Genomic DNA, 26725 nt, shown 5'->3' on the forward strand with positions numbered 1-26725 from the left:
ACTGTGTGCGTAAAGAACCTCTGACTAGACATTTATACAAATTACTGAGATGTTTATTAACTCCGAGAAACTATTGATAGTAAACAAAGTTTTATTTGTCATAAAGCACCACAGAGTATAAATAAGAACAATGTGTAGCAACAGGAAACTTTACAAACGAGATGAAAATTCATCTTAGAAACAGACAGTTATAGCTCTGATATTGATAGCCTCAAATAAAACCGCCTCAAATACAAAATCCAATAAATACAAAAATGTTTACTTATCTTTACGTTTGTATCTACAATAAGGTCAAAATTAACATTTGGTCAGGAATGGAATTGAAGTCGACTGATCGAAAATGTGAAATGTTGAAAAGTTTTCAATTGTAATTCTTAATACACAAGAACAAGACTGATATAAAGAAAGATTGAGATTGATGACATCGCTATCGAATCCTTTATTTCCTTCTAGTACAAAACCAGGAAGTACAGAGCTAACCCCTTACCCTTTAACCCTGTGCATAAACTTCCTGAAAACACAATCCACTAATAAGGAGGCGAGACAAAGTTTATACACATGCCCCTCACACACACATGCCCAATTTTAATGAAATCCCTTTCCTCTAGCCCTAGATACTTACTGCTAACTTGTAGATCTGATTCAAGCAACATGGTGAAAATCCCATCTAGACTACCAGAGGGCTTGCTTACACCCATCTGATCCATTCAAATCTACAAAGTGCCATCAAGAAGCATCTATGAGATTAGGCAACATACTCCTTAGTAACCATATCATTGCTGATAGACTATTGACACCCTCTCCCCGACCCCTTTAGTAACCGTATCCCTGGTGATAAGCATCCTGGTAACCGTCGTAGCCATTGTGATGGTATCCGTAGCCCCCATACTCGTCTTCGGGGCAGCGCATGCCCAGTGACTGCTGGATGGCCATCTCCTGCCTGCGGAGCTGCATGGAGTCCACCAGGTCGTAGATGTTGGCCATGGACCACATGGGGCTCGGGTACCACGACTTGACGTTGCCGTCCTTTCCCACCAGCAGCATGGAGAAGTACTCTGGGCTGATCTGGAAGTAGTTGCGGATGTCTTTGACCAAGGCGGCCGAGAGGCCCTCACGTTCCACCGTGGCGCTGCCTGGAAGGGGGAGAGAGAGATGGAGAGAGTCAGTCAATAGGCTTTGGTATGTTTGATATCTTTGACTAACGAGGCATTCTCGCTCCATGGCCAAGCTGCATCTCTAGAGTTAGAAAGGATTAGCTTGTGTTAATACTGCTATGGAAGAATTTAATTTCATATTATCCATTTAATGCGAAAGTGTGTGTGGATTCATTTCATTGTCTTTTGAAGGTTTTCCGCTAAATTCAGCACCTCTGCTCAAGCCCCGGCCCAGTCATCTTCCCCTGCAAAACTACCACTTCACTCAAGGAAAGCATTGACGGGTATTCCCAGTCTTTTCAGTGAGCCGGATGATTTGGCTCCGTTTAGCTAAAAGAAACCTTTATTTAGCTCGCAAACAGCTCTTTGTTCAGTAGTGCTTAAAAATACCAAATCCATTATGTAAAGCCTAGAATGTTGCCTGCAATTATGTCACATCATGATATGCAAGTACAATTTTTACCTGACCTGCAAAAATAAATGATGAAATAAAATGGAATGCCTCTGCAAAAATATGTATAGACCAGAATGAGGCTCTCTCCTCACTACCAATTTTTAATGCAGTAAGGAATTGCAATCTTCAGAAAATGTTTTTATAACGTATCTGCAGATAATCGTTACCGGGAGCTCAAAAACCAGTAGTAACAGTTTGTAAATGAGGGAGCCAATTGAATGGCTCTCACAGATGCGATTCGGTTCCCGACGTTCACCAAAAAGATCAGTTCAAAAAGAGCTGTTTGTTCGCGAACGACCCATCACTAAAGGAAAAATCCATAAAGAGCACATAGAAATACTATTTGGCAGGCTAGAGAAATTAAAGGGAGGGTTTACATATTTCCTCCCTAACACTCCGGCCACAGCAGCTGTCTGTGTGCTTGTGCAGCAGTGAGGGGTGTATGGATGGAGGGCCGTGTGTGTGGTGTAGGCAGCAGCATCAGCAAGTTTTCTAGGTTGGGTCCCCTACCACAGAGGAGACATCAAACAGGTAGCATGTAGAGAATACAGAAGAAGCAGCTGGGCTATAGGGACTTGGACTGGGGGAAACAGCAGGAGTTAGGGCTGAGGCTGGCCTACCTGCCTGCTGTGTCAATAAAACAACATCAGAAATTCAACATCATGGCTGTATGAACTGAAGATTAAACTAAACATAACACATACAGCCCCATTGACCTTCCACTTGTCTTGTTTTGTTTTGTTTAATCTTCATACAGCCATTTCCCGTATGCAATTTGATACAGTTGAAGTCGGAAGTTTACATACACTTAGGTTGGAGTCATTAAAACTCGTCTTTCAACCACTCCACAAATTTCTTGTTAACAAAATATAGTTTTGGCAAGTCGGTTAGGCCATTTACTTTGTGAATGACACAAGTAATTTTTCCAACAATTGTTTACAGACAGATTATTTCACAACTCACTGTATCACAATTCCAGTGGGTCAGAAGTTTACATACACTAAGTTGACTGTGCCTTTAAACAGCTTAGAAAATTCCAGGAAATTATGTCATGGCTTTAGAAGCTTCTTGACATCATTTGAGTCAATTGGAGATGTAGATGTATTTCAAGGCCTACCTTCAAACTCAGTGCCTCTTTGCTTGACATCATGGGAAAATCAAAAGAAATCAGCCAAGACCTCAGAAAAAACATTGTAGACCTCCACAAGTCGGGTTCATCCTTGGGAGCAATTTCCAAATGCCTGGAGGTACCACATTCATCTGTACAAACAATAGTACGCAAGTATAAACACCATGGGACCACGCAGCTGTCATACCGCTCAGGAAGGAGATGCGTTCTGTCTCCTAGAGATGAACATACTTTGGTGCGAAAAGTGCAAATCAATCCCAGAACAACAGCATAGGACCTTTTGAAGATGCTGGAGGAAACAGGTACAAAAGTATCTATATTCACAGTAAAAAGATTCCTATATCGACATAACCTGAAAGGCCGCTCAGCAAAGAAGAAGTCACTGCTCCAAAACTGCCATAAAAAAGCCAGACTACGGTTTGCAACTGCACATGGGGACAAAGATCATACTTTTTGGAGAAATGTCCTCTGGTCTGATGAAACAAAAATATAACTGTTTGGCCATAATGACCATCGTTATGTTTGGAGGAGAAAGGGGGAGGCTTGCAAGCCGAAGAACACCATCCCAACCGTGAAGCACGGGGGTGGCAGCATCATGTTGTGGGGGTGCTTTGCTGCAGGAGGGACTGGTGCACTTCACAAAATAGATGGCATCATGAGGAAGGGAAATTATGTGGATATATTGAAGCAACATCTCAAGACATCAGTCAGGAAGTTAAAGCTTGGTCGCAAATGGGTATTCCAAATGGACAATGACCCCAAGCATACTTCCAAAGTTGTGGCAAAATGGCTTAAGGACAACAAAGTCAAGGTATTGGAGTGGCCATCACAAAGCCCTGACCTCAATCCTATAGAAAATTGAAAAAAGCGTGTGCAAACAAGGAGGCCTACAAACCTGACTCAGTTACACCAGATCTGTCAGGAGGAATGGGCCAAAATTCACCCAACTTATTGTGGGAAGCTTGTGGAAGGCTACCCGAAACGTTTGACCCAAGTTAAACAATTTAAAGGCAATGCTACCAAATACTAATTGAGTGTATGTATACTTCTGACCCACTGGGAATGTGATGAAAGAAATAAAAGCTGAAATAAATCAATCATTCTCTCAACTATTATTCTGACATTTCACATTCTTAAAATAAAGTGGTGATCCTAACTGACCTGATATTTTTTACTGAGATTAAATGTCAGGAATTGTGAAAAACTGAGTTTAAATGTATTTGGCTAAGGTGTATGTAAACTTCCGACTTCAAGTGTACATATAGGTGGTGTGGAGACAACAGGGTTCTTACCGTTGATTGGATAGAGCTCTAGGACTCCTCCCTGGTCCACTGCCTCCATGCCAACCAGCTTCAGGATGGAGATGTGTCTCAGGCCTGGGTCACCATGGAAACCACCACCACATAGATGAACACACAGCAGAGAGGACATAATAGCACATTAGAACAACAAAATACCATTTGCATTGTCCACCCCTTCTTTTTCGCCTCTGCTACTCTCTGTTATTATCTATGCATAGTCACTTTAGTAACTCTACCTACATGTACATATTACCTCAACTAACCGGTGCCCCCTCACAATGACTCTGTACCGGTACCCCCAGTATATAGTCTCGCTATTGCTATTTTACTGCTGCTATTTAATTACTTGTTCCTTTTATTTTTTATTCTTATTCGTATTTTTTAAACTGCATTGTTGGTTAGGGGCTTGTAAGTAAGCATTTTACTTTAAGGTCTACACCTGTTGTATTCGGCACATGTGACTAATACAATTTGATGTGGTTTGATTAGTTTAGAAAAATGTATGTTATTTATCTTTGTGTAGTCTAAGATTAATCAACCAATCACTATACATGCAAAAACACAGATATTGAAACAAACAATTCTGAAAATCAACCTGCAATAGAGCATGCTGGGAAATATGATAATGATGAGCATGGTTTTGAGTGTTTTACTCTACACAGAGTATTGACACACTCACAATCAACTCTGTGTCACGACTTCCGCTGAAGTCGGTCCCTCTCCTTGTTCGGGCGGCGTTCGGCGGTCGACGTCCCCGGCCTTCTAGCCATCGCCAATCCACTTTTCATTTTCCATTTGTTTTGTCCTTGTCTTACACACCTGGTTTCTATCCCCCAATTACTTGTTCATTATTTAACCCTCTGTTCCCCCATGTTTGTTTGTGAGTGATTGTTTATTGTATTGTGGTCCGTTATTGTGGCCTTGGATTTATTGTTGTGTATTGTGATTATTGTTGAGTAAAATTGCGTACATTACTCATATCTCCTTTTCTGCGCCTGACTCATCTACACCTTTTATACACAGAAACATTACAGAATCACTCACCAGAAATGGAGTCAGCAGAAGCAGACGGCCCCCCTTTGGCGGTCGAGGAACGCGTCCAGCAGCACGCGACCACGTTGCAACATCTGGGCACCGCCATGGATCGCGTGCTGCAGACGATGGATAGATGGGAGAGAGAAGGAGGTCTTCCAACGCCTCCACCAGCCCCACTACAGCAGGCCCCACTGTCCACCCCTCCTTCACCGGGTTCCAGCGGGATTTGGCTCGCGCTCCTGAGGGAGTATGATGGGACGGCTGCCGGATGCCAGGTGTTCCTACTCCAGCTGGAACTCTACCTGGCGACCGTCCACCCGGCTCCTTCGGGACGTGAGAGCGTGTCCGCTCTCGTCTCCTGCCTCTCAGGCAAAGCCCTGGAGTGGGCCAACGCCGTATGGAGTGAGGGAGACGCGGCGTTGGACCATTACGCAGAGTTCACCCGCCGCTTTCGGGCAGTTTTCGACCACCCGCCTGAGGGTCGAGCGGCGGGTGAACGTCTGTTCCACCTGAGGCAGGGGACGAGGAGCGCGCAGGATTTCGCTTTGGACTTCCGGACCCTGGCCGCCAGAGCGGGATGGAACGACAGGGCCCTGATCAATCACTAGCGGTGCAGTCTGCGCGAGGACGTCCTTCGGGAGTTGGCCTGCCGAGACACCACCCTCACGTTGGACCAGCTGGTGGACCTGTCCATCCGGCTGGACAACCTGCTGGCTACCCACGGACGTCCGGATCGGGGCCTGTCAGTTCCCTCCCCAGCAACTCCGCTCCGACACCCATGGAGCTGGGAGGTGGTGTGATTAGGGCGACCAGAGGAGGGGCCATTCCCTGCACCATCTGTGGCCGCAGAGGGCACACTGCTGGTCGGTGCTGGGGGGGTTCCTCTGGGAGTCGAGGCAGCAGGCAGGGCACTATTGTGTCACCCCAGGTGAGTCGGCACCAGGCTCACCCAGAGCCCCCTGTTGCTCATATGTATGTGTTTATTACATTTCCTGAGTTTTCCCCGCATTCCCAGCATAAGGTGCTCGTAGGTTCAGGCGCAGCTGGGAATTTTATTGACCGTTCATTTGCCCATAGTTTAGGGATCCCCTTGTTCCTGTGGATATGCCCTTCCCTGTGCACGCCCTAGATAGTCGACCATTAGGGTCAGGGCTCATTAGGGAGGCCACCGCTCCACTAGACATGGTTACGCAGGAGGGTCACAAGGAGAGAATCAGTCTCTTCCTTATTGTTTCTGCTATGTTTCCCGTGGTGCTGGGCCTACCCTGGTTGGCCTGTCATGACCCCACTATTTCGTGGCAACAGAGGGCTCTCAAGGGGTGGTCACGAAAGTGCTCAGGGAGGTGTGTAGGGGTTTCCATCGGTGCGACTACGGTGGAAAGTCCAGACCAGGTCTCCACCTTGCGCATCCCCTCAGAACATGCCGATTTGGCTCTCGCCTTCTGTAAGAAGAAGGCGACTCAATTACCACCCCATCGACAGGGTGATTGTGTGAATAATCTCCTGGTAAATGCAGCACTTCCCAGGAGTCACATGTATCCTCTGTCACAGGAGGAGACGGCGGCTATGGAAACATATGTCTCCGAATCCCTGGGGCAGGGATACATTCGGCCCTCCACTTCACCTGCCTCCTTGAGTTTCTTTTTTGTGAAGAGAAGGATGGTGATCTGCGCCCGTGTTTTGACTATCGAAGTATCAACAAAATCACTGTGAGGTACAGCTACCCACTGCCTCTCACCGCCAGTGCGATCGAGTCAATGCATGGGGTGCGCTTCTTCACAAAACTGGATCTCAGGAGCGCTTACAACCTGGTGCGTATCCGGGAGGGGGACGAGTGGAAGACGGCATTTAGTACCACCTCAGGGCACTATGAGTACCTCGTCATGCTGTACGGGTTGATGAATGCTCCATCAGTCTTCCAGGCCTTTGTTGACGAGATTTTCTGGGACCTGCACGGGCAGGGTGTATCGGTGTATATTGATGACATTCTGATATACTCCGCTACATGCGCCGAGCATGTGTCCTTGGTGCGCAGGGTGCTTGGTTGACTGTTGGAGCATGACCTGTACGTCAAGGCTGAGAAATGTCTGTTCTTCCAACAGTCCGTCTCCTTCCTAGGGTACCGCATTTCCACGTCAGGGGTGGAGATGGAGAGTGGCCGCATTTCAGCCGTGCGTAATTGGCCGACCAATACTGAAGTTCTCATGCACCACTGATTGTTCGTTTTTTTAATCGCTTTGGTGCTATTTTCATGTGGTGAATTTTCAAAACTCTTAGTACGACACTCCAAACTGGTAATGCAGCCAGTCTTACATTCAAAACCTTGTATTGTGCATTCATTTTGTTTGCAGACATGTTCACCACACACCGAAAATATAATGAGTACATTGGGGAAGGACTGCCCTTTCCATAATCTCACCATCACGGTGGACAACTCCATTGTGTCCTCCTCCCAGAGTGCTAAGAGCCTCGGCGTGACCCTGGACAACACCCTGTCGTTCTCCGCTAACATCAAGGCGGTGACCCGATCCTGTAGGTTCATGCTATACAACATTCGCAGAGTACGACCCTGCCTTACACAGGAAACGGCGCAGGTCCTAATCCAGGCACTTGTCATCTGCCATCTGGATTACTGCAACTCCATGTTGGCGGGGCTCCCTGCCTGTGCCATTAAACCCCTACAACTCATCCAGAACGCCGCAGCCCGTCTGGTGTTCAACCTTCCCAAGTTCTCTCACGTCACCCTGCTCCTCCGCACACTCCACTGGCTTCCAGTTGAAGCTCGCATCTGCTACAAGACCATGGTGCTTGCCTACGGAGCTGTGAGGGGAACGGCACCTCCGTACCTTCAGGCTCTGATCAGGCCCTACACCCAAACAAGGGCACTGCGTTCATCCACCTCTGGCCTGCTGGCCCCCCTACCTCTGCGGAAGCACAGTTCCCGCTCAGCCCAGTCAAAACTGTTCACTGCCCTGGCACCCCAATGGTGGAACAAGCTCCCTCACGACGCCAGGACAGCGGAGTCAATCACCACCTTCCGTAGACACCTGAAACCCCACCTCTTTAAGGAATACCTGGGATAGGATATAATAATCCTTCTAAACCCCCCCCCCCCCAAAAAAGATATAGATGTACTATTGTAAAGTGGTTGTTCCACTGGATATCATAAGGTGAATGCACCAATTTGTAAGTCGCTCTGGATAAGAGCGTCTGCTAAATGACGTAAATGTAAAATGTTGAATCACCAAAACACAACATAATGACATCTTCTCAATGTAGTTATTTTAACAACCAGTTAATCCAGTAGCAACACATTTAAGACCCATGTTTCAAAATGTCCCTTTGAATGTAGTATGCTAAAGAACATTAAATTACAGTACATTATACTGTTTTCACAATAAAATTTTACTCAACATCAAATTTCCATCTCATGTGTAATCAAAGGTGTGATCATTGAATACATCTTTCAAAATGTAATCAAATGAAAGAAATGAAAGAAACAATGTTTAGCAAGCATTAGTTTGTATCAAGCATGTCTTGAACATTTGGCCATAGGTTGTCATCGAAATCGCAGTTAATACCATTGTTGGTTAAGGGCTTGTAAATAAGCCCTTACAGCCCTTACACTACAGCCCCTTATAAGGGCTTGTAAGTAAGAATTTCACGGTAAGGTCAACACTTGTTGTATTCGGTGCATGTGACAAATACAGTTTGATTTGATTTGTTCATGCATCCCAGAAAAACCTTTTCGCATGGCGATTCCTAGCCTGACATACAGTACCAGTCAAAAGTTTGGACACATCTACTCATTCAAGAGTTTCTTTATTTTTACTATTTTCTACATTGTAGAATAATAGTGAAGACATCAAAACTATGAAATAACACATATGGAACCATTTAGTAACCAAAAAAGTGTTAACAAATCTAAATATATTTCATATTTGAGATTCTTCAAAGTAGCCACCCTTTGCCTTGAGGACAGCTTTTCATAGTTTTGATGAAAGCCTCCACTCAGGTCTGAGTGGAGGCTGTTGTACATCTAATATGATTTGCACATACTTTAAACCACAGGGAGCAGTGTGTATGTATGTGTGTGTGTAACAACCCCTAGGCACTAGACTAGGCACTTCCTGTAGATGGGATAAATATTGTTTATGGCTAGGGGGCGGTATTCGGAAGTTTGGATGACTGACGTGCCCAAAGTAAACTGCCTGTTACTCAGACCCAGAAGCTAGGATATGCATATGCATTGGATAGACAACACTCGGAAGTTTTCAAAACTATTAAAATAATGCCTGTGAGTATAACAAAACTGATATGGCAGGCGAAAACCCAAGGAGAATCCATCCAGAATTCTTTTGTTTTGAGGTCACAGGCCATTCAAATGCTTGTCTATGGAATATTCAAAGGAATTCCTCCCAGATTGCAGTTCCTATGGCTTCCACTAGATGTCAACAGTCTTTAGAAAGGGTTTCAGGCTTGTTTTTTGAAAAATGAGTTAGTAGTTGTAGTTTTTCAATGTGGCTCTCATTTTGACTGTAGTCTTGTGGCGCACGTGGATGAGGGCGCGCACTTCGTTATTTATCTCCGGTATTGAACATACTACATTCCGTCTTGAATTTTATTGTTTATTGACATATTAGGGTACCTGAGGATTGATTAGAAACGTTGTTTGACTTCTTTGGACGAAGTTTACCGGTAACTTTTGGGATTGCTTTGTAGCCATGTTGAACGAGTGGATTACTGAATCAAACGCGCCAACTAAACTGACTTTTTGGGGATATAAAGAAGGACTTTATCAAACAAAACGACCATTTGTTGTGTAGCTGGGAGCCTTGGGATTGCAAACAGCGGAAGATCTGCAAAGGTAAGTGATTTATTTTATTGCTATTTCTGATTTTTGTGACACCTTTGCTGGTTTGGACAATGTTTTTAATGCTGGTGTATGCAGGGCGCTGTCCTCAGATAATCGCATGGTATGCTTTCGCCATAAAGCCTTTTTGAAATCTGACAAAGCGGCTGGATTAACAAGAAGATAAGCTTTTAAACGATGTAAGACACTTGTATTTTAATGAATGTTTAATATTATGATTTTTGTATTTTGAATTTCGCGCTCTGCAATTTCACCGGATGTTGTCGAGGTGGGGCGCTAGCGTCCCACCTAGCCCAAAGAGGTTTTAAGGAATATGATAATAACTCAACAATTCTTTCTTATACTCACCCAGGTTGCAGGCTTGGCTGGTCAGGGCATAGAGTTGCTGCTGATAGGCCCATTCCTCATCGTTGGGGGCGGAGATTACAAACAGCCGACGCCTCCAACGGAACCTGAGAACCCAAAGACGGAACTAGGATGAAAGATGGAGGACGATTATACAGTCATGTCATCAACCAAGTCACTTTCTGTCCAAACTCCAGACCCTTTGTCTCACTGTCATCAGACTGGAATTTAGTCTCTATTGCAACAAATCACAGTCAATCTGTTGAAGACAGAAATATAGGACCATAGTCAATCAATCCAAGACAATGGTGTTAACGTAGAATACTAGAAGTACAGGCTCGCACATACTGTCCACCATCAGAGCCAAGTTTAGCTCATAAAGAACTGTTGAATTTGTGGTGCAGGTGATTTAGTGTGAATATTCATGTTGACCACAACCTCCTCAACGAGACCCCTGCCTGGCTTGAGACAATATTCTCACTGGCTATGAGCTAATGATTGTTTAAAATTCCAGACGCTGCCACAGCCATCAGCAAGAGCCACGTGCACACACACTACCTGGAGAGGAAGTTCTCCAGTGATCTGGGTTTGTCCTCCTTCTTGCAGACCACTCCGTCTCTCTTCTGCTGTTCCATCTCTCTGATGCGAGAGGAGAAGGTGTCGATGTAATCAAACACAGCCTTCATGGCGATCGGTACCTCGTAGGATTGCTGTTAGAGGGACAAACACACATCATCAAGACAGAAAAAAAGAGTTGTGAGTGTTATATCTGATTCTAGTGGGGTTAACGCCAGTGGGATTGAAATTGACACCACCTGCGGTGAATAAATGGGATTGAAATTGGTGTTACTCGACTGTTGAGTTAATTTCCGTTAACTCTCTCAGAGTGAAAAAGACATGGGAGGGGCCTCATTATTATATTTCCCAGCATGCTTTGTTGCAGGTTGCTTTTTAGAATAGTTTTAATATCTATGTTTCTGCATGCACAATTGATCTTATACTGCACAATTTATCTTATACTACACAAAGATAAATAACATAAATGTTTCTAAGAAAATCCAATCTGTAAGTGGTTGGATTTATTTAACCCGTTATTGAGATGGTTTAGGTAGTCTCATTGATCAACCTTTCCTACGTTGGCAGTCATTCTAACTGCAGGTTGCGGATGATAAAAGTTCAAATTCTTCAATAGCCTATGGCTGGATTTGAATAGGAATTATGTAACAATTTGGAAGCCAGCATAATATGACTTGTTGATGTGGCCAGCAAACCAGGAGTTTCAGACAACTGTGTTAGGGTAAAACTTGCCTGTTGAAGTATGGTATGGTCAAAAAAGTAATTTATTGTGATAAATAATTACATTTTGCTGATAAAATGTAAATTTAGGCACTCACTGAAAGCTACGGGACTGAAAGCCATCGAATGCAACAATCATGTCTCTGTCACTAGCAAACACAGTCATGGGTGGTACAGGTACCTCTAAAATTAACTTGCGTGGCACCCTGGAAAATAAATATGCAAATAAGGCTTTACACCCTAGTGTTAAAAGAACAACAAAAAAATGAGTTACTGTAACACCACAGGTGTTAATTCCATAACACTGAGGAAGTGTATCAGCATCAGCCCTAATAAAGTGTTAATTTAAGTCCAAATTTGCAACACCCATGGTGTTAGGGACACAACACTCTTGGGGTCTTAGTTCATCAACACTTTGAAAAGTGTTAGTTTAGCACTAATTCGGTGGGTCACATATATACACACTAAGAAAGTGTTACATTTAACACTGTGGGTGTTAAAATTCGGATCTCAAATTTGCTCAGTTCAGAACGTGATATTCCCCAATGCAGCATTACACACTCACAGAAGCACAGGCACGCACACTTTCTAATGGATCAGGTGAGGGTCTGCTGCCATGGATACAGTCTCCCTCTGTCACTTCCTGACCATAAAGAGCTCTTATTTTCTATGGCAGAGTAGGTCAGGGTGTGACTGGGGGTTGATATAGTTTATGTATTTCTATGTGGGGTTCTAGGTTTGATTTTCTATGTTGATGATTTGTATGATTCCCAATTAGAGGCACCTGGTAATTATTGTCTCTAATTGGGGATCATATTTAAGTAGCTGTTTTTCCCACCTCTGTTGATGGAATATTGTTTTGAGTTAGTGCACGTAGCATCGCTGTAGTCACAGGTCGTTTATTTATTCTTTGTTTTTGTATTTTGTTAAGGTTCACTTTCTAATAAAGATGTGGAACGCTACTCACGCTGCGCCTTGGTCCGTCTATACACACGAACGTGACACCCTCACTGTTTTTGGCATTCCCTGTCACTCCCCTCTCTCTCTCTCTCTTACCCACACCATGTGCCCTGTAATGTTAATAGAATTTCCTGTCTGTACTGACAGCATTAGAGGGTTGCTTGCACACTGGCGTCTTTGTTTAATCCGTCTGTAACAGCCTGGTGGTTTACACACACACAAACACAGCTGTTGGGAGAACGTCATGATGTGTGAATTAAACCAGTGTTTAATCACGGCAGGATGTTTACAGTATGGTGCAGGCAGGTCAGCCAACATGAGTCTATGTCTAATTGGCCAAACAGAGAGGTTAGGTGTATGTGCTCCATTTAGCTCACTTGGCAAGATGGTTGGGTCGAGTACTAGACTTTAGTTCTAAACGGAATGGTCCAAAAGTGCGGACTCCAACAATCCGGTGTGCCAGATTGCTAAATAATGCACACCTTGTAAGACAGAGAGACAGAGAAAAAAAGAGAGAGAGAGAGACAAAACCCACCTTGGCTCTCATGTCAGTGTCAGTGAGAACCATGTAGAAGTCGTTAGATGTCATATAAAACTCCTTCCTGAGCTTTGTGATCAGATCCTGGTTCACCAGGTCCTCCTGACGAAGACCCGTCATAGGCTTGTCGTTCTCTGGGAGGGGAAGAGAAAGAGAGGGGAGGCGAGGGGAGAGCGAGAGAGCATTGAGAAACAGACAACCAATTAAAATTGAGTTTAGTACAATTTAATAGACTCCTGTCCAGAGCAACTTACAATAATGAGTGCATTTTCAGTTAAGGAAGCTAAAACAACCACATAGTACAACCAGAGTCATGGGGAAACAGGGATTGGACATCCCACTTCCTACCAGAGACTGGATGGGTTGACACATGACTGACCAGAAGGCGTGTTTCCCTCATAATATTTAGGAAAGGTGGAGTCATGGCCTTATTAGTTATTATCGGTTATACCTATCCCTGTCTCTTCAGCTCTGCAAACATAGAGGTAGGGTAATAAGGGGACTACTAGGGGAATCGACTAGGGGTTGATTTTGGGTGAGCATCTGTTTGAGGTAAAATAGATCTACCACCCAAAAGGAGGGTGATGGTGTGTTTACTCTCGGCTTACTGCTTCCTCTGAGAAGACACACACACACACACACACACACACACACACACACACGAGCGCGCACGCACACACACACACACTGAGGCCATCTCTATTACCAAGCATTGGCAATATTCTGTATCAAACAGAGTGAGAGGGAGATGGCTGAGGAGGAAGAAGCCAATCTAGATTGTTTGTCTTATTTTTATTTCCTTCAACTCTTTGGAATGTCTCACTCCCTTTCAACATGGATTTTCCTTCTAAAAAAAAATACATTCAACCATACTTTTGCATCTTTTGCATCTCAGACTACATTCCAGATCTCGCTCTGTTTTCCTTTGTTTTGATTGGAATCCCACCCAAAAGACAACAGCTCTCTTCAACATGAGGGAATGACAGAGGCCATTTGTTGTCTTACTGTATGTTTTGACTGGAAACCCATGTCTCCACACCAAGGATTTTTTTTAAACCCAATGTTTCCTGATATGATTGAGAGGATAAGGACTCCAAATGTCTGCTTTATACTATAAACAGAAGTGGTCACCTTTTGAAAGCATACAGCAATATATATGAAGATGTTTTCAATCCAAAACCATCCCCCTTTCTACAGAAAACAAATGGTGTCCTATCCTATGGATTACATATACAGTATCTGTAGCGCCATGGTTTCTAAAGCAAAGCGGTGATCCATCTATCTATCCTGAACAGGAATATACTCAGGCAGGAAGTTGGCTTGATCACATGGCTTAGAGGAGCTAACACAGCTAGCACATTTGGTTCCTTGGAAGTTGTGGGAACGTATGTTTTTGGTTTCCCATTGGTACTGGGAATGAAGCCATACGTTTCCTGACTTTTTAGGATGCAGGGAGGTTCTGAGAACGTTTCACTATGGTTCCCTGAAAGTTTTCTTGAGAAGTTTTCTTAACATTCTGATGACGAAAATTATTAGTTATTTGAAGGTAATTAAATAACATTCTGAGAATATGTTTCCATAAGACTTTTAATAACACTGCTAGCTTAATTTGGGTTAACTGTTCTGAACTCCAAGCACAGCTAGGACACATGGAAATTCATTAACTTAGGCATTAATCATGCAAACCCATTACTTTTTTATTGTATCAAAGCCTCAGTGAGATTCAAACCTACGATCTTCTGTTCTCTATCCATGGAATTAGTCCACTGCGCCACCAGGATGGAGCTAGCATGCCATGTTTTTTTAGCTGTTCATTTTTGTCTATTCAAACAGTCCCCATTTCAAAGGAAACAAGCACTCATTGAGAACAGGTGTGGCCAATTAGTGGGCACGGCAAACACACCTGGAAACACTTAACAAGATACACAGAGGATAGAGAGAGTTTTGTTGACACTTAGAACGGAATGTACAGGTAAATGTTTTTAAATAACATTCTTAGAATGTTCTTGTAACATTACAAATGCTTTTTCGTGTTTTTTATGGAAAGTTGTCTTTAAATAGAACCATGAGGAAACCTGCAGAAACAGTTATGCTGAAGTACTGAAATTCACACAGAAGCACGTTGTTTCTTAACGTTCTCTAAACAATTTGAGAACATTACTTTAAATAGAACCATGAGGAAACCTGTAGAAAACGTTATGCTGAAGTACTGAAATTCACACAGAATAATGTTGTTTCTTAACGTTCTTTAAACAATTTGAGAACATTACTTTAAATAGAACTATGAGGAAAAGTGTAGGAAACCTTATGCTGAAGTACTGAAATTCCCACCTAAGAAACATGGTCCTCAGAATGTCATGTGCAATCTGGGTATCCTGCACCATTCCCAGAACATTGTGCGAAGGCTGTATGCAAAATAACTATCGGATAACCCCACTCCAAGAAACAAATGGTTCTTGAACATTATGTGCTAGCTGGGACTGTAGCTACCACTTACCCAGCCCACAGCTATAGCCCTTAATCACAGCACCCTGTACACAGACACACACCCTGTACGCACACACACACAAACAAACACACCGACCAATGCCTCAAAGTCTGCATTACACTCAAAGGTAAGGATTATGTCATCCAACACAGGCAAACTTTTTCCAGCATACAGCTGTGAAAGGACCATTTACACATGGACACACACGCTCACCCGCACGAACACACAGCCATTAACCCATGGAGCGATTCTCGAAACATAATTGGGCACGGCAAACACACCTGGAAACACTTAACAAGATACACAGAGGATAGAGAGAGTTTTGTTGACACTTAGAACGGAATGTACAGGTAAATGTTTTTAAATAACATTCTTAGAATGTTCTTGTAACATTACAAATGCTTTTTCGTGTTTTTTATGGAAAGTTGTCTTTAAATAGAACCACGAGGAAACCTGCAGAAAAAGTTATGCTGAAGTACTGAAATTCACACAGAAGCACGTTGTTTCTTAACGTTCTCTAAACAATTTGAGAACATTACTTTAAATAGAACCATGAGGAAACCTGTAGAATACGTTATGCTGAAGTACTGAAATTCACACAGAATAATGTTGTTACGAACCGTCCGGTAACATGGGTGGGGTGTGACATCACCTCAAAACTTTCTGGCATTCCGTCTGTGGAACCATGTCGTTGTGTAGAATCAGAGAGAATAATAAAGTTTTATACAGTAGGGCTGTGTCCTGACATTAACACATCCTAACTATAGGCTAGAGGCAGGGTTCAAATCTCCATTCACTACAAATATTGTCGCTTGCCAAGCCCAATTTACAACACAAATCTCATAAGACGCATTTGTAATCTTGAGCCATCTGAATAAGTAGCTTTGAAGAAAATTAACAAAAGGGAGTCTCTCATTCATCTTGAAGATAAGCCATGTAAGCTAACCCAAGACACATGAGTGTGTGGTGAGCTGTGTGTGTGTGTGTGTGTGTGTGTGTGTGTGTGTGTGTGTGTGTGTGAGAGAGAGGTGAACTAACTCTCTAGCTTACACATTAGCTACAGAGGAAGCAGACTTTCCCCATGTCAACGATGATAAACTAGGAAGGTATTCAGCCGGGATCGCCCCCTACTACACACACACACTGGCGGACTTACCATTAGGCAGAAGAGGCAATTGCCTCAGGCCTCACATTATCAAGGGGCCTCATGAGCTGGGCGTTAAAAAAATATATTTAAAAAATATATATTTATACAGTTGAAGTCAGAAGTTTACATACACTCATTAAAACTCATTTTTCAACCACTTTTTCAACCACTCCACATATTTGTTGTTTACATACTATCGTTTTGGCAAGTCGGTTCGGACATCTACTTTGTGCATGACACAAGTCATTTTTTAAACAATTGTTTACAGAGAGATTATTTCACTTAATCACAATTCCAGTGGGTCAGAAGTTTACATACACTAAGTTGACTGTGCCTTTAAACAGCTTGGAAAATTCCAGAAAATTATCTCACGGCTTTAGAAGCTTCTGATTGACTAATTGACATAATGTGAGTGAATCGGAGGTGTACCTGTGGATGTATTTCAAGGCCTACCTTCAAACTCAGTGCCTCTTTGCATGCCATCATGAGAAAAATCAAAAGAAATCAGCCAAGACCTCAAAAAAATGTGTAGCCCTCCACAAGTCTGGTTCATCCTTGGGAGCAATTTCCAAACGCCTGAAGGTACCATGTTCATATGTACAAACAATAGTATGCAAGTATAAACACCATGGGACCACCCAGCCGTCATACTGCTCAGGAAGGAGACGCGTTCTGTTTCCTAGAGATGAACGTACTTTGGTGCGAAAAGTGCAAATCAATCCCAGAACAACAGCAAAGGACCTTGTGCAGATGCTGGAGGAAACAGGTACAAAAGTATCTATATCCAGAGTAAAACGAGTCCTATATTGACATAACTTGAAAGGCTGCTCAGCAAGGAGGAAGTCACTGCTCCAAAACCGCCATAAAAAGCCAGACTACGGTTTGGAAATGCACACGGGGACAAAGATCGTACTTTTTTGAGAAATGTCCTCTGGTCTGATGAAACAAAAATAGAACTGTTTAGCCATAGTGACCATCGTTATGTTTGGAGGAGAAAGGGGGAGGCTTGCAAGCCGAAGAACACCATCCCAACCGTGAAGCACGGGGGTGACAGCATCATGTTGTGGGGGTGCTTTGTTGCAGGAGGGACTGGTGCACTTCACAAAATAGATGACATCATGAGGGAGGACAATTATGTGAATATATTGAAGCAACATCTCAAGACCTCAGTCAGGAAGTTAAAGCTTGGTCGCAAATGGGTCTTCCAAATGGACAATGACCACAAGCATACTTCCAAAGTTGTGGCAAAATGGCTTAAGGATAACAAAGTCAAGGTACTGGAGTGGCCATGACAAAGCCCTGACCTCAATCCTGTAGAAAATTTGTGGGCAGAACTGAAAAAGCATGTGCGAGCAAGGGGGCCTACAAACCTGACTCAGTTACACCAGCTCTGTCAGGAGATTTGGGCCAAAATTCACCCAACTTATTGTGAGAAGCTTGTGGAAGGCTACCCGAAACATTTGACCCAAGTTAAACAATTTAAAGGCAATGCTACCAAATACTAATTGAGTGTATGTAAACTTCTGATGAAATAAATAAAAGCTGAAATAAATCATTCTCTCTAGTATTATTCTGACATTTCACATTCTTAAAATAAAGTGGTGATCCTAACTGACCTAAGACAGGGGATTTTTACTAGGATTAAATGTCAGGAATTGTGAAATATATATATATATATACAAATATTACAACAGTTTCTCTGCTTGAGGCCCCCCCATACTCCGCTCGAGGCATAATACATAAATAATAATAAAAATCCCCTTCAAAAGCTGTCTGTTTAAGCTAGAGATATGCATGGGCTGGATCTTAATCCACTGCATCCGCCGATGTCTGCCTTCCGCATCGGTGGTGGAACGTGGAACGTTTATCTCATGAAAACGTCTGTAGCGATCGAACGGGTTGGCCAATAAATTATTATGCCCCCTCTATGGAAAGGTGATACTATCACAAACACAAAGCCTCCCTTCCGATCCGTGTGGGCACATGCGCGAAGTACTCATGGCGAAGCAGTGAAAGCCTTTGTGCACCATTAGCATTCATGTCTGGGACCCAGGAGTCTTTGGCACTGTCACCACATTGTGTCTCACCAAAGTGTCTTTGCAATGGTAGTGTCATCCTGTTCACAGTGTTATTGTTTCGAGCCTCTCTTATTGTTTGCTGCAGACTCACTCCAGACACCTACTAGACTTCTGTTCTATCAGAGGAGTTTAGGATAGCAGAGGTAAAATCAGGACAGGGCAGTAACAGCAATACAGGACACCTACTGTAACTTAAGGGCTCAATTCAATCCGTATAGTTCAGCGCTATAGCGTGTTTGAAATCTAAAGGCAATGTTCCCACGTTCGCGGAGACTGCATTTACGGTATGTCGCCTGAATCAGATATTACCTTTACATTTCAAGTGTACTATAGCCAATACGGACTGTTCTGTCCTGTACAGGCTACGTGTAGTAACAATAATAATAATACATTCTATTTATATAGAGTTTTCAAGGACCCAAAGTCACTTAAACTTTTCCTGCAATAGTGTGTTAGTAGAGATGTGTACCTACCCAGCTGGTAGTGATCTATCTTCATGGTGGAGTTGGTGACAGAGCCAAAGATGGTGATGATGGAGACTTTCCTGATGGCCATCTCACACACCGTCTCCAGGTACTCATCCCTCTGCTGCACATACATAGTGCTCTCCTCACTGGGGGCCGTTATGATCTGGAGACACACACACAGAAAGAGACTGGCTTAGACTGGGTTACACTCACACACTCACTGCTGTGGAGACTGTGTTTATACTAGACAGCGGGGAGGGAGAGGATGGGGACTGATTTCACTACCCTGCCCTCGGCAACACTGCTGTGATAAGAATCTAGACAGGCTGCAAAACACTGGTACTTACCACAAGTCGTCTCCTGTTCTCAAAGTAGTCCAGGAAGGAAGCCAGGGAACCCTTAGGAGGCGGAGGCTTCTTGGTGGGTTTGTGGTACTCCTCTTTCTCGTGATTCTTCAACACCTTCTTTCCGTTCTTCTTCCCGTTGTTTTTTCCCTCCTTCCCCACCTTCGCTCCTCTCCTCTCTGCCTTGTCCCTCTTGGTGGCCTTTTCCGGTTTGCCCTTCTTTTTCTTCTTCTTCTCAGTATTGTCGTGTTTTCCCTTGCCCCTCTTGGTTGGGCTGACCTCTGTGTTGACCTCTGTCTGTGTCTCTGGGTTGCTGGCGGTGGGCTGGCTTGATTCATAGTTCTCCTCATACTCATTATTCAACACCTGGAGAGAAGAGAGGAGAGAAGAGAAGAGGAGAGGAGGGAAGAGAAAAGGAGAGGATAGGACAGAATAGGAGAGAAGAGGACTTTATTGATCACCAAAATCAAGCCTGCAACAAATGCAACAGAGAACAACATACAGCAACATTCTGTCTCAACATCAATGTAATAAGTGAAATGTAATAAGTCAACTGCATACCTTCCCATTCTTCCTTTTGGTAGGTTTGCCCTTGGTGGGTTTGTGCTGGGTGGGTATCACTCCGGCCGGCTGACGGCCGTTGTGGTCCTTCCCCTCCTTGTCTGTTCGGTTGTCCCCAGACGTGGTGGTCTTGGGCGGGTACCTCGCCCTGTCTCTCCCCTTGTCTCTGCGGTTATAGGGCTCAGGCGTGGTCCTAGGGGCAGGCAGCCAGTGAGGGGTGGTTTGGGCTTTTGTGGGTCTCTGGGTTCTGGTGGTAGTGGTCTGTCGTGTGGTCACAGGGCGTTTAGTTGTGGTTGTTGTGGGCTTTGGTGTGGTTGTTGCTTTCGTTGTTGTCGTGGTGGCTTTTGTCGTGGTCGTCGTGGGTCTTGTTGTTATCGAAGTTGTCGTTAGCCTCGTTGTTGTCGACCTCGTGGCAATGGTGGTGGTTGTTGTGGGTCTCCTCATTGGCTTCCTCGCAGGCGGCTTCCTCTCTGGGGTCGGGTCTACCTGTCCACCTGTTTCAACTTCCATCCCTGAGTCTCCACCCCCCCCACCCACTTGGCCCTCTACTCCCGCCTCTTTACACTTCTGGACGAATCCCTTCTGTCGGATCTTCTCCAGCTTCCTCATTGGTGCCTGGTCGATGACCTCGTACATGGCCTCCAGCCTGACTGGATAGGGGTACCTCTCCTCCACTTGCAGTGTTTTCCTCAGGAGCACCATACCGAACTTACCTGGACAGGACAGGAGGACAGGTATCATTTACTGAGTAAAGTAGACTAGCTAATATGGCTTTGGCCACAAGCAACATGCCGAAATTAGAAAAATTCAGCAAGCATGCTGTAAGCATCCCAAACGTACCTGTAAAGACTCAGATTTATGTTATTGCCCTCACAAATTCATTTTCACTGCTTGTCAGCATAAAACATGCAGTAAACATACACATAGCCAACATCACACCAAGCACCCCCATAACCCCCACTCCTAACACCAAGCACCCCCATAACCCCCACTCCTAACACCAAGCACCCCCATAACCCCCACTCCTAACACCAAGCACCCCCATAACCCCCACTCCTAACACCAAGCAGGTGTTGACAGATCTGAATGGTAGGTTCAATCTAGCCCCCCACAGAGATTCTCTCAGATCTGCTAACACTGAAGGAGTAGGGTTAGGGGATGTTTCCAGGTGGGCCAAGCCTACCTTTCTCCAGTTTGAGGAAGGTCATGAGGCGGGGGATAAGCACTTTGTCCAAAGGTTCCTCCATCACCTTCCCCTCGCTGGTGATCCGCCTCACCTTCCCACCCATCTCCCCCTCCTGGTGGAATATCACGATCTGTTGCACGTGCCTCTCTGCCAGCTCGCAGTACACGTCTGGCTTCAGCAGTGTCATCATCAGCCGGTAGTAACCATCTGAGTCATGTGGAGCAGAAATCACCAGGACTCGGTTTTTCCCTGCAAAGCTCGCCAGGAGGTTAGGCGAACCTGCGCTGCTTGGCATTCGGGTCTGTCTGGCCCTCGCCCCGGGAGTGCCTTCATCCTGAAACATGCCAGACTGGAGTGGAGCCATCTTCCCAGCTACCCTCCTCCCTGCTGCCCTTGCCAGCGCTCCACCTCTCCTGCCCTGACCAGACCCAGTCCTGGGCTGAAGAACAGAGACCTGGTCCGCTTGCATGTCCTCGTCGCGCCTGGCGCTGATCCCGGAGGGCACCGAGGGGGAGCCGGGTCCTGGGCGGGTTCCTCCCACGCCGACAGTGCGCTCTCTGCCGGCTGCGCCGAGCTGCAGACGCCCGGTATTGAGTTTGGTGCGTTGGCGCAAGGGAAACTGTCTGAGGTGGGCCTGTTTGTCGGCGTGTCCTGCCCACGCTAGCAGACACAGCAGGGACAGACCCAGAACAAACTCTCCCCGCATTATTGTAAACTGTTAGTTACAATAAACAACCAGAAAGAGAGAAGAATATCCAATAGTGGACATGGGACCTGTGTGCGTCTTTAGAGCATTTATGTTCAATAAATAAGAAATAAAAAAAGTTTTAAAAAAACTTGAGTGCAAGAGAAAGACTTTATTACTGTGTTTTAAAGCATGCCTTTACTTTTTGCAGTGGAACACCAGCCAAACCCAAACGCCACTTCACCAGCCTGCGATCAACCTGAGAGCCAGGTGAAAACGCAGACAGGAAAAACTCACCAGAGAGGTTCTAAAATATCCAAACCAGGCACCAATTGACGGAGTCAGCAATTCCTGAAAAACATTCCGGGTATTTAGAAACCGTTAATCCAAACTTCCAACTTCAGCTCTCAAAATAACCACACAAATTAGGAAAATACGGTGACTTTGCCAATTCTGGAAAAATGTTGCATACCATTTATACACTCCGAGTGTACGCGACATTTTAACATCCACAAGTAAACAGATATACAGCACTGTCTCGAAAATAAATCCGTGTTATTTTATTCTCGGACCTGACCATTATTTTAAAAGATAGTTTTTTCCAACTATCAAAATAATCCAACTAAAAAGCAGGGCGTTTTACGCACAGCAAGCCTAGTCCGATTTCAAGAGGAAAACCTGCACAGAGTCGCTCTTCTGTCTGGGAAATACGTCTCCCTCTTCTTTCTCCCGACTCCCCAACCTAAACTACAGAAGCTATCCCAGTAATGTCGACACCTTTAAGCCTGCCCTGCCTCAGACTCTCCTCGCTGGCGCAGTGGCGCTATACCAGCCCGGTCTCATAGACTAGACGTAACATAGTAAATGTAAATCTAGGAGACAAACATTTGTGTCAAATGAAATCAAATTGTATTAGTCACATGCGCCAAATACAACAGTTGTAGACCTTACAGTGAAATGCTTACTTATGAGCCCCTAACCAACAATGCAGTCTGAAAAAAAAGAAGATAAGAATAAGAGATAAAAGTAACACGTAATTAAAGAGCAGCAGTAAAATAACAATAGCGAGACTATATACAGGGGGGTACTGATACAGAGTCAATGTGCGGGGGCACTGGTTAGTTGAGGTAGTATGTACATGTATGTAGAGTTAATAAAGTGACTATGCATAGATGACAACAGAGAGTAGCATTGGTTTAAAGAGGGGGAGGGGGGTAATGCAAATTGTCTGGGTAGCCATTTGACTATATGTTCAGGAGTCTTATGGCTTGGGGTTTGAAGCTGTTTAGAATGTTTGTAGGCTTATGTAGCAAAATGTATCTATGATCGTACGCTATCCATTTATGTTTTTTGTATGCTATTTTAATATGAGAATTAACCAATGATATCAGGCCACACCCGGCCATGATTACAAAAAATCAAATCAAATTTATTTTTATATAGCCCTTCGTACATCAGCTGATATTCTCAAAGTGCTGTACAGAAACCCAGCCTAAAACCCCAAACAGCAAGCAAAGCATGTGAAAGAAGCACGGTGGCTAGGAAAAACTCCCTAGGAAAAACTCCCTAGAAAGGCCAAAAACCTTGGAAGAAACCTAGAGAGGAACCAGGCTATGAGGGGTGGCCAGTCCTCTTCTGGCTGTGCAGGGTGGATATTATAACAGAACATGGTCAAGATGTTAAAATGTTAAAATGTTCATAAATGACCATCATGGTCAAATAATAATAATCATAGTAGTTGTCGAGGGTGCAACAAGCACGTCCGGTGAACAGGTCAGGGTTCCATAGCCGCAGGCAGAACAGTTGAAACTGGAGCAGCAGCACGGCCAGGTGGACTGGGGACAGCAAGGAGTCATCATACCAGGTAGTCCTGAGGCATGGTCCTAGGGCTCAGGTCCTCCGAGAGAAAGAGAGAATTAGAGAGAGTATATTTAAATACACACAGGACACCGGATAAGACAAGAGAAATACTCCAGATGTAACAGACTGACCCTAGCCCCCGACACATAAACTACTGCAGCATAAATACTGGAGGCTGAGACAGGAGGGATCAGAAGACACTGTGGCCCCATCCGATGATACCCCCGGACAGGCCAAACAGGCAGGATATAACCCCACCCACTTTGCCAAAGCACAGCCCCCACACCACTAGAGGGATGTCTCCAACCACCAACTTACCGTCCTAAGACAAGGCAGAGTATAGCCCACAACGATCTCCGCCATGGCACAACCTAAGGGGGGGGCGCCAACCCAGACAGGAAGACCACGTCAGTGACTCAACCCACTCAAGTGACGCACCCCTCCCATGGACGGCATGGAAGAACACCAGTAGGCCAGTGACTCAGCCCCTGTAAAAGGGTTAGAGGCAGAGAATCCCAGTGGAAAGAGGGGAACCGGCAAGGCAGAGACAGCAAGGGCGGTTCGTTGCTCCAGCCTTTCCGTTCACCTTCACACTCCTGGGCCAGACTATACTTAATCATAGGACCTACTGAAGAGATAAGTCCTCAGTAAAGACTTAAAGGTTGAGACTGAGTCTGCGTCTCTCACATTGGTAGGCAGACCATTCCATAAAAATGGAGCTCTATAGGAGAAAGCCCTACCTCCAGCCGTTTGCTTAGAAATTCTAGGGACAATTAGGAGGCCTGCGTCTTGTGACCGTAGCGTACGTGCAGGTATGTACGGCAGGACCAAATCGGAAAGATAGGTAGGAGCAAGCCCATGTAATGCTTTGTAGGTTAGCAGTAAAACCTTGAAATCAGCCCTTGCCTTAACAGGAAGCCAGTGTAGGGAGGCTAGCACTGGAGTAATATGATCAATTTTTTTTATCTGTGTGTCTTTTGACACTATGTAAATGAGTCATCCCGCAGTGTTTGTCATTATACCCTGATGAAGACAGCTTGTCTCTCGAAACGTTGGAAATAAATATTTTTGCATCTGAGCTCCTAGAGTGTGTGGCTCTCCTTTATTTTTTTAGAAGCCTCTTGGACCTAGACTTGGCGCTCTGGTGCCGCTTGCCGTGCGGTAGCAGAGAGAACAGTCTATGACTAGGGTGGCTGGAGCCTTTGACAATTTTTAGGGCCTTCCTCTGACACCGCCTGGTATAGAGGTCCTGGATGGCAGGAAGCTTGGCCCCGGTGATGTACTGGGCCGTTCACACTACCCTCTCTAGTGCCTTGCGGTCGGAGGCCGAGCAGTTGCCATACCAGGCAGTGATGCAACCAGTCAGGATGCTCTCAATGATGCAGCTATAGAACCTTTTGAGGATCTGAGGACCCATGACAAATATTTTCAGTCTCCTGAGGGGGAATAGGTTTTGTCGTGACCTCTTCATGACTGTCTTGGCGTGCTCGGACCATGTTAGTTTGTTGGTGATGTGGACACCAAGGAACTTGAAGCTCTCAACCTGCTCCACTGCAGCCCCATCTATGAGAATGGGGACGTGCTCGGTCCTCTTTTTCCTGTAATCCACAATCATCTCCTTTGTCTTGATCACGTTGAGGGAGAGGTTGTTGTTCTGGCACCACATGGCCAGGTCTCTGACCTCCTCCCTATAGGCTGTCTCGTCGTTGTCTGTGATCAGGCCTATCACTGTTGTGTCATCGGAAAATGTAATGATGGTGTTGGAGTCGTGCCTGGCCGTGCAGTCATGAGTGAACAGGGAGTACAGGAGGGGACTGAGCATGCACCCCTGAGGGGCCGCTGTGTTGAGGATCAGTGTGGTGGATGTGTTGTTACCTACCCTTACCACCTGGGGGCGGCCCGTCAGGAAGTCCAGGATCCAGTTAGAGAGGGAGGTGTTTAGTCCCAGTGTCCTTAGGTTATTGATGAGCCTTGAGGGCACTATGGTTTTGAACGCTGAGCTGTAGTCAATGAATAGCATTCTCACATAGGTGCTCCCTTTGTCCAGGTGAGAAATGGCAGTGTGGAGTGCAATAGAGAATACATCATCTGTGGATCTGTTGGGGCGGTATGCAAATTGGAGTGGGTCTAGGGTTTCTGGGATGATGGTTTTGATGTGAGCTATGACCATCCTTTCAAAGCACTTCATGGCTACAGACATGAGTGGTGCGGGTCGGTAGCCATTTAGGCAGGGTACCTTAGTGTTCTTGGGCACAGGCACTATGGTGGTCTGCTTAAAACATGTTGGTATTACAGACACGGACAGGGAGAGGTTGAAAATGTCAGTGAAGACACATGCCAGTTGGTCAGCGCATGCTCGCAGTACACTTCCTGGTAATCTGTCTGGCCCTGCAGCCTTGTGAATGTTGACCTGTTTAAAGGTCTTACTCACATCGGCTGCGGAGAGCGTGATCACACTGTCTTCCGGAACAGCTGGTGTTCTCATGCATGTTTCAGTGTTATTTGCCTCCAAGCAAGCATAGAAGTAGTTTCGCTCATCTGGTAGGCTCGTGTCACTGGGCAGCTCTCAGCTGTGCTTCCCTTTGTAGTTTGTAATGGTTTGCAAGCCCTGCCACATCCGACGAGCGTCAGAGCTGGTGTAGTACGATTCGATCTTAGTCCTGTATTGGCGCTTTGCCTGTTTGATGGTTCGTCGGAGGGCATAGCTTGATTTCTTATAAACTTCCGGGTTAGAGTCCCGCTCCTTGAAAGCGGCAGCTCAAACCTTTGGCTCAGTGCAGATGCTGCCTGTAATCCATGGCTTCTGGTTGGGGTATGTACTTGC

At 45.0% G+C, this 26725-nt stretch overlaps 1 protein-coding gene across 2 annotated transcripts; it reads right to left on the bottom strand.

Moving 5' to 3' along the window:
- Positions 1–73: 73 nt before the first annotated feature.
- Positions 74–22808, bottom strand: ccdc80 (coiled-coil domain containing 80). 2 transcript variants are annotated; one of them, XM_014164460.3, is made up of 10 exons: positions 22514–22807; positions 21354–22392; positions 20171–20883; positions 19613–19975; positions 19272–19428; positions 13083–13219; positions 10850–11001; positions 10295–10398; positions 4030–4113; positions 74–1133 (listed from the first exon to the last, which is right to left on the bottom strand). In XM_014164460.3, exons 2-10 carry the CDS (start codon positions 22060–22062, stop codon positions 814–816), a joined length of 2739 nt encoding a protein of 912 aa, XP_014019935.1. In that variant the 5' UTR covers positions 22063–22392; positions 22514–22807; the 3' UTR covers positions 74–813. The 2 variants fall into 2 exon arrangements, with proteins under 2 accessions (XP_014019935.1, XP_014019934.1); XM_014164459.3 differs by having other exon boundaries at positions 21354–22808.
- Between the last annotated feature and the right edge of the window lie 3917 nt (positions 22809–26725).

Source organism: Salmo salar, chromosome 21 (genome assembly GCF_965601325.2).
Source record: "Salmo salar chromosome 21, fSalSal1, whole genome shotgun sequence".
Classification (NCBI taxonomy): Eukaryota; Metazoa; Chordata; class Actinopteri; order Salmoniformes; family Salmonidae; genus Salmo; species Salmo salar.

What these genes read in the sequence shown, in the direction of transcription:
- ccdc80 (XM_014164459.3), bottom strand. Translation starts at nt 22,062, where the DNA reads ATGCGGGGAGAGTTTGTTCTGGGTCTGTCCCTGCTGTGTCTGCTAGCG. An exon ending in CTGGAGAACTTCCTCTCCAG is followed by an intron (nt 10,399 to 10,849) that starts GTAGTGTGTGTG and finishes TTGGGTTCTCAG; the next exon opens with GTTCCGTTGGAGGCGTCGGC. An exon ending in AGAGCTCTATCCAATCAACG is followed by an intron (nt 1,134 to 4,029) that starts GTAAGAACCCTG and finishes TCCCCCTTCCAG; the next exon opens with GCAGCGCCACGGTGGAACGT.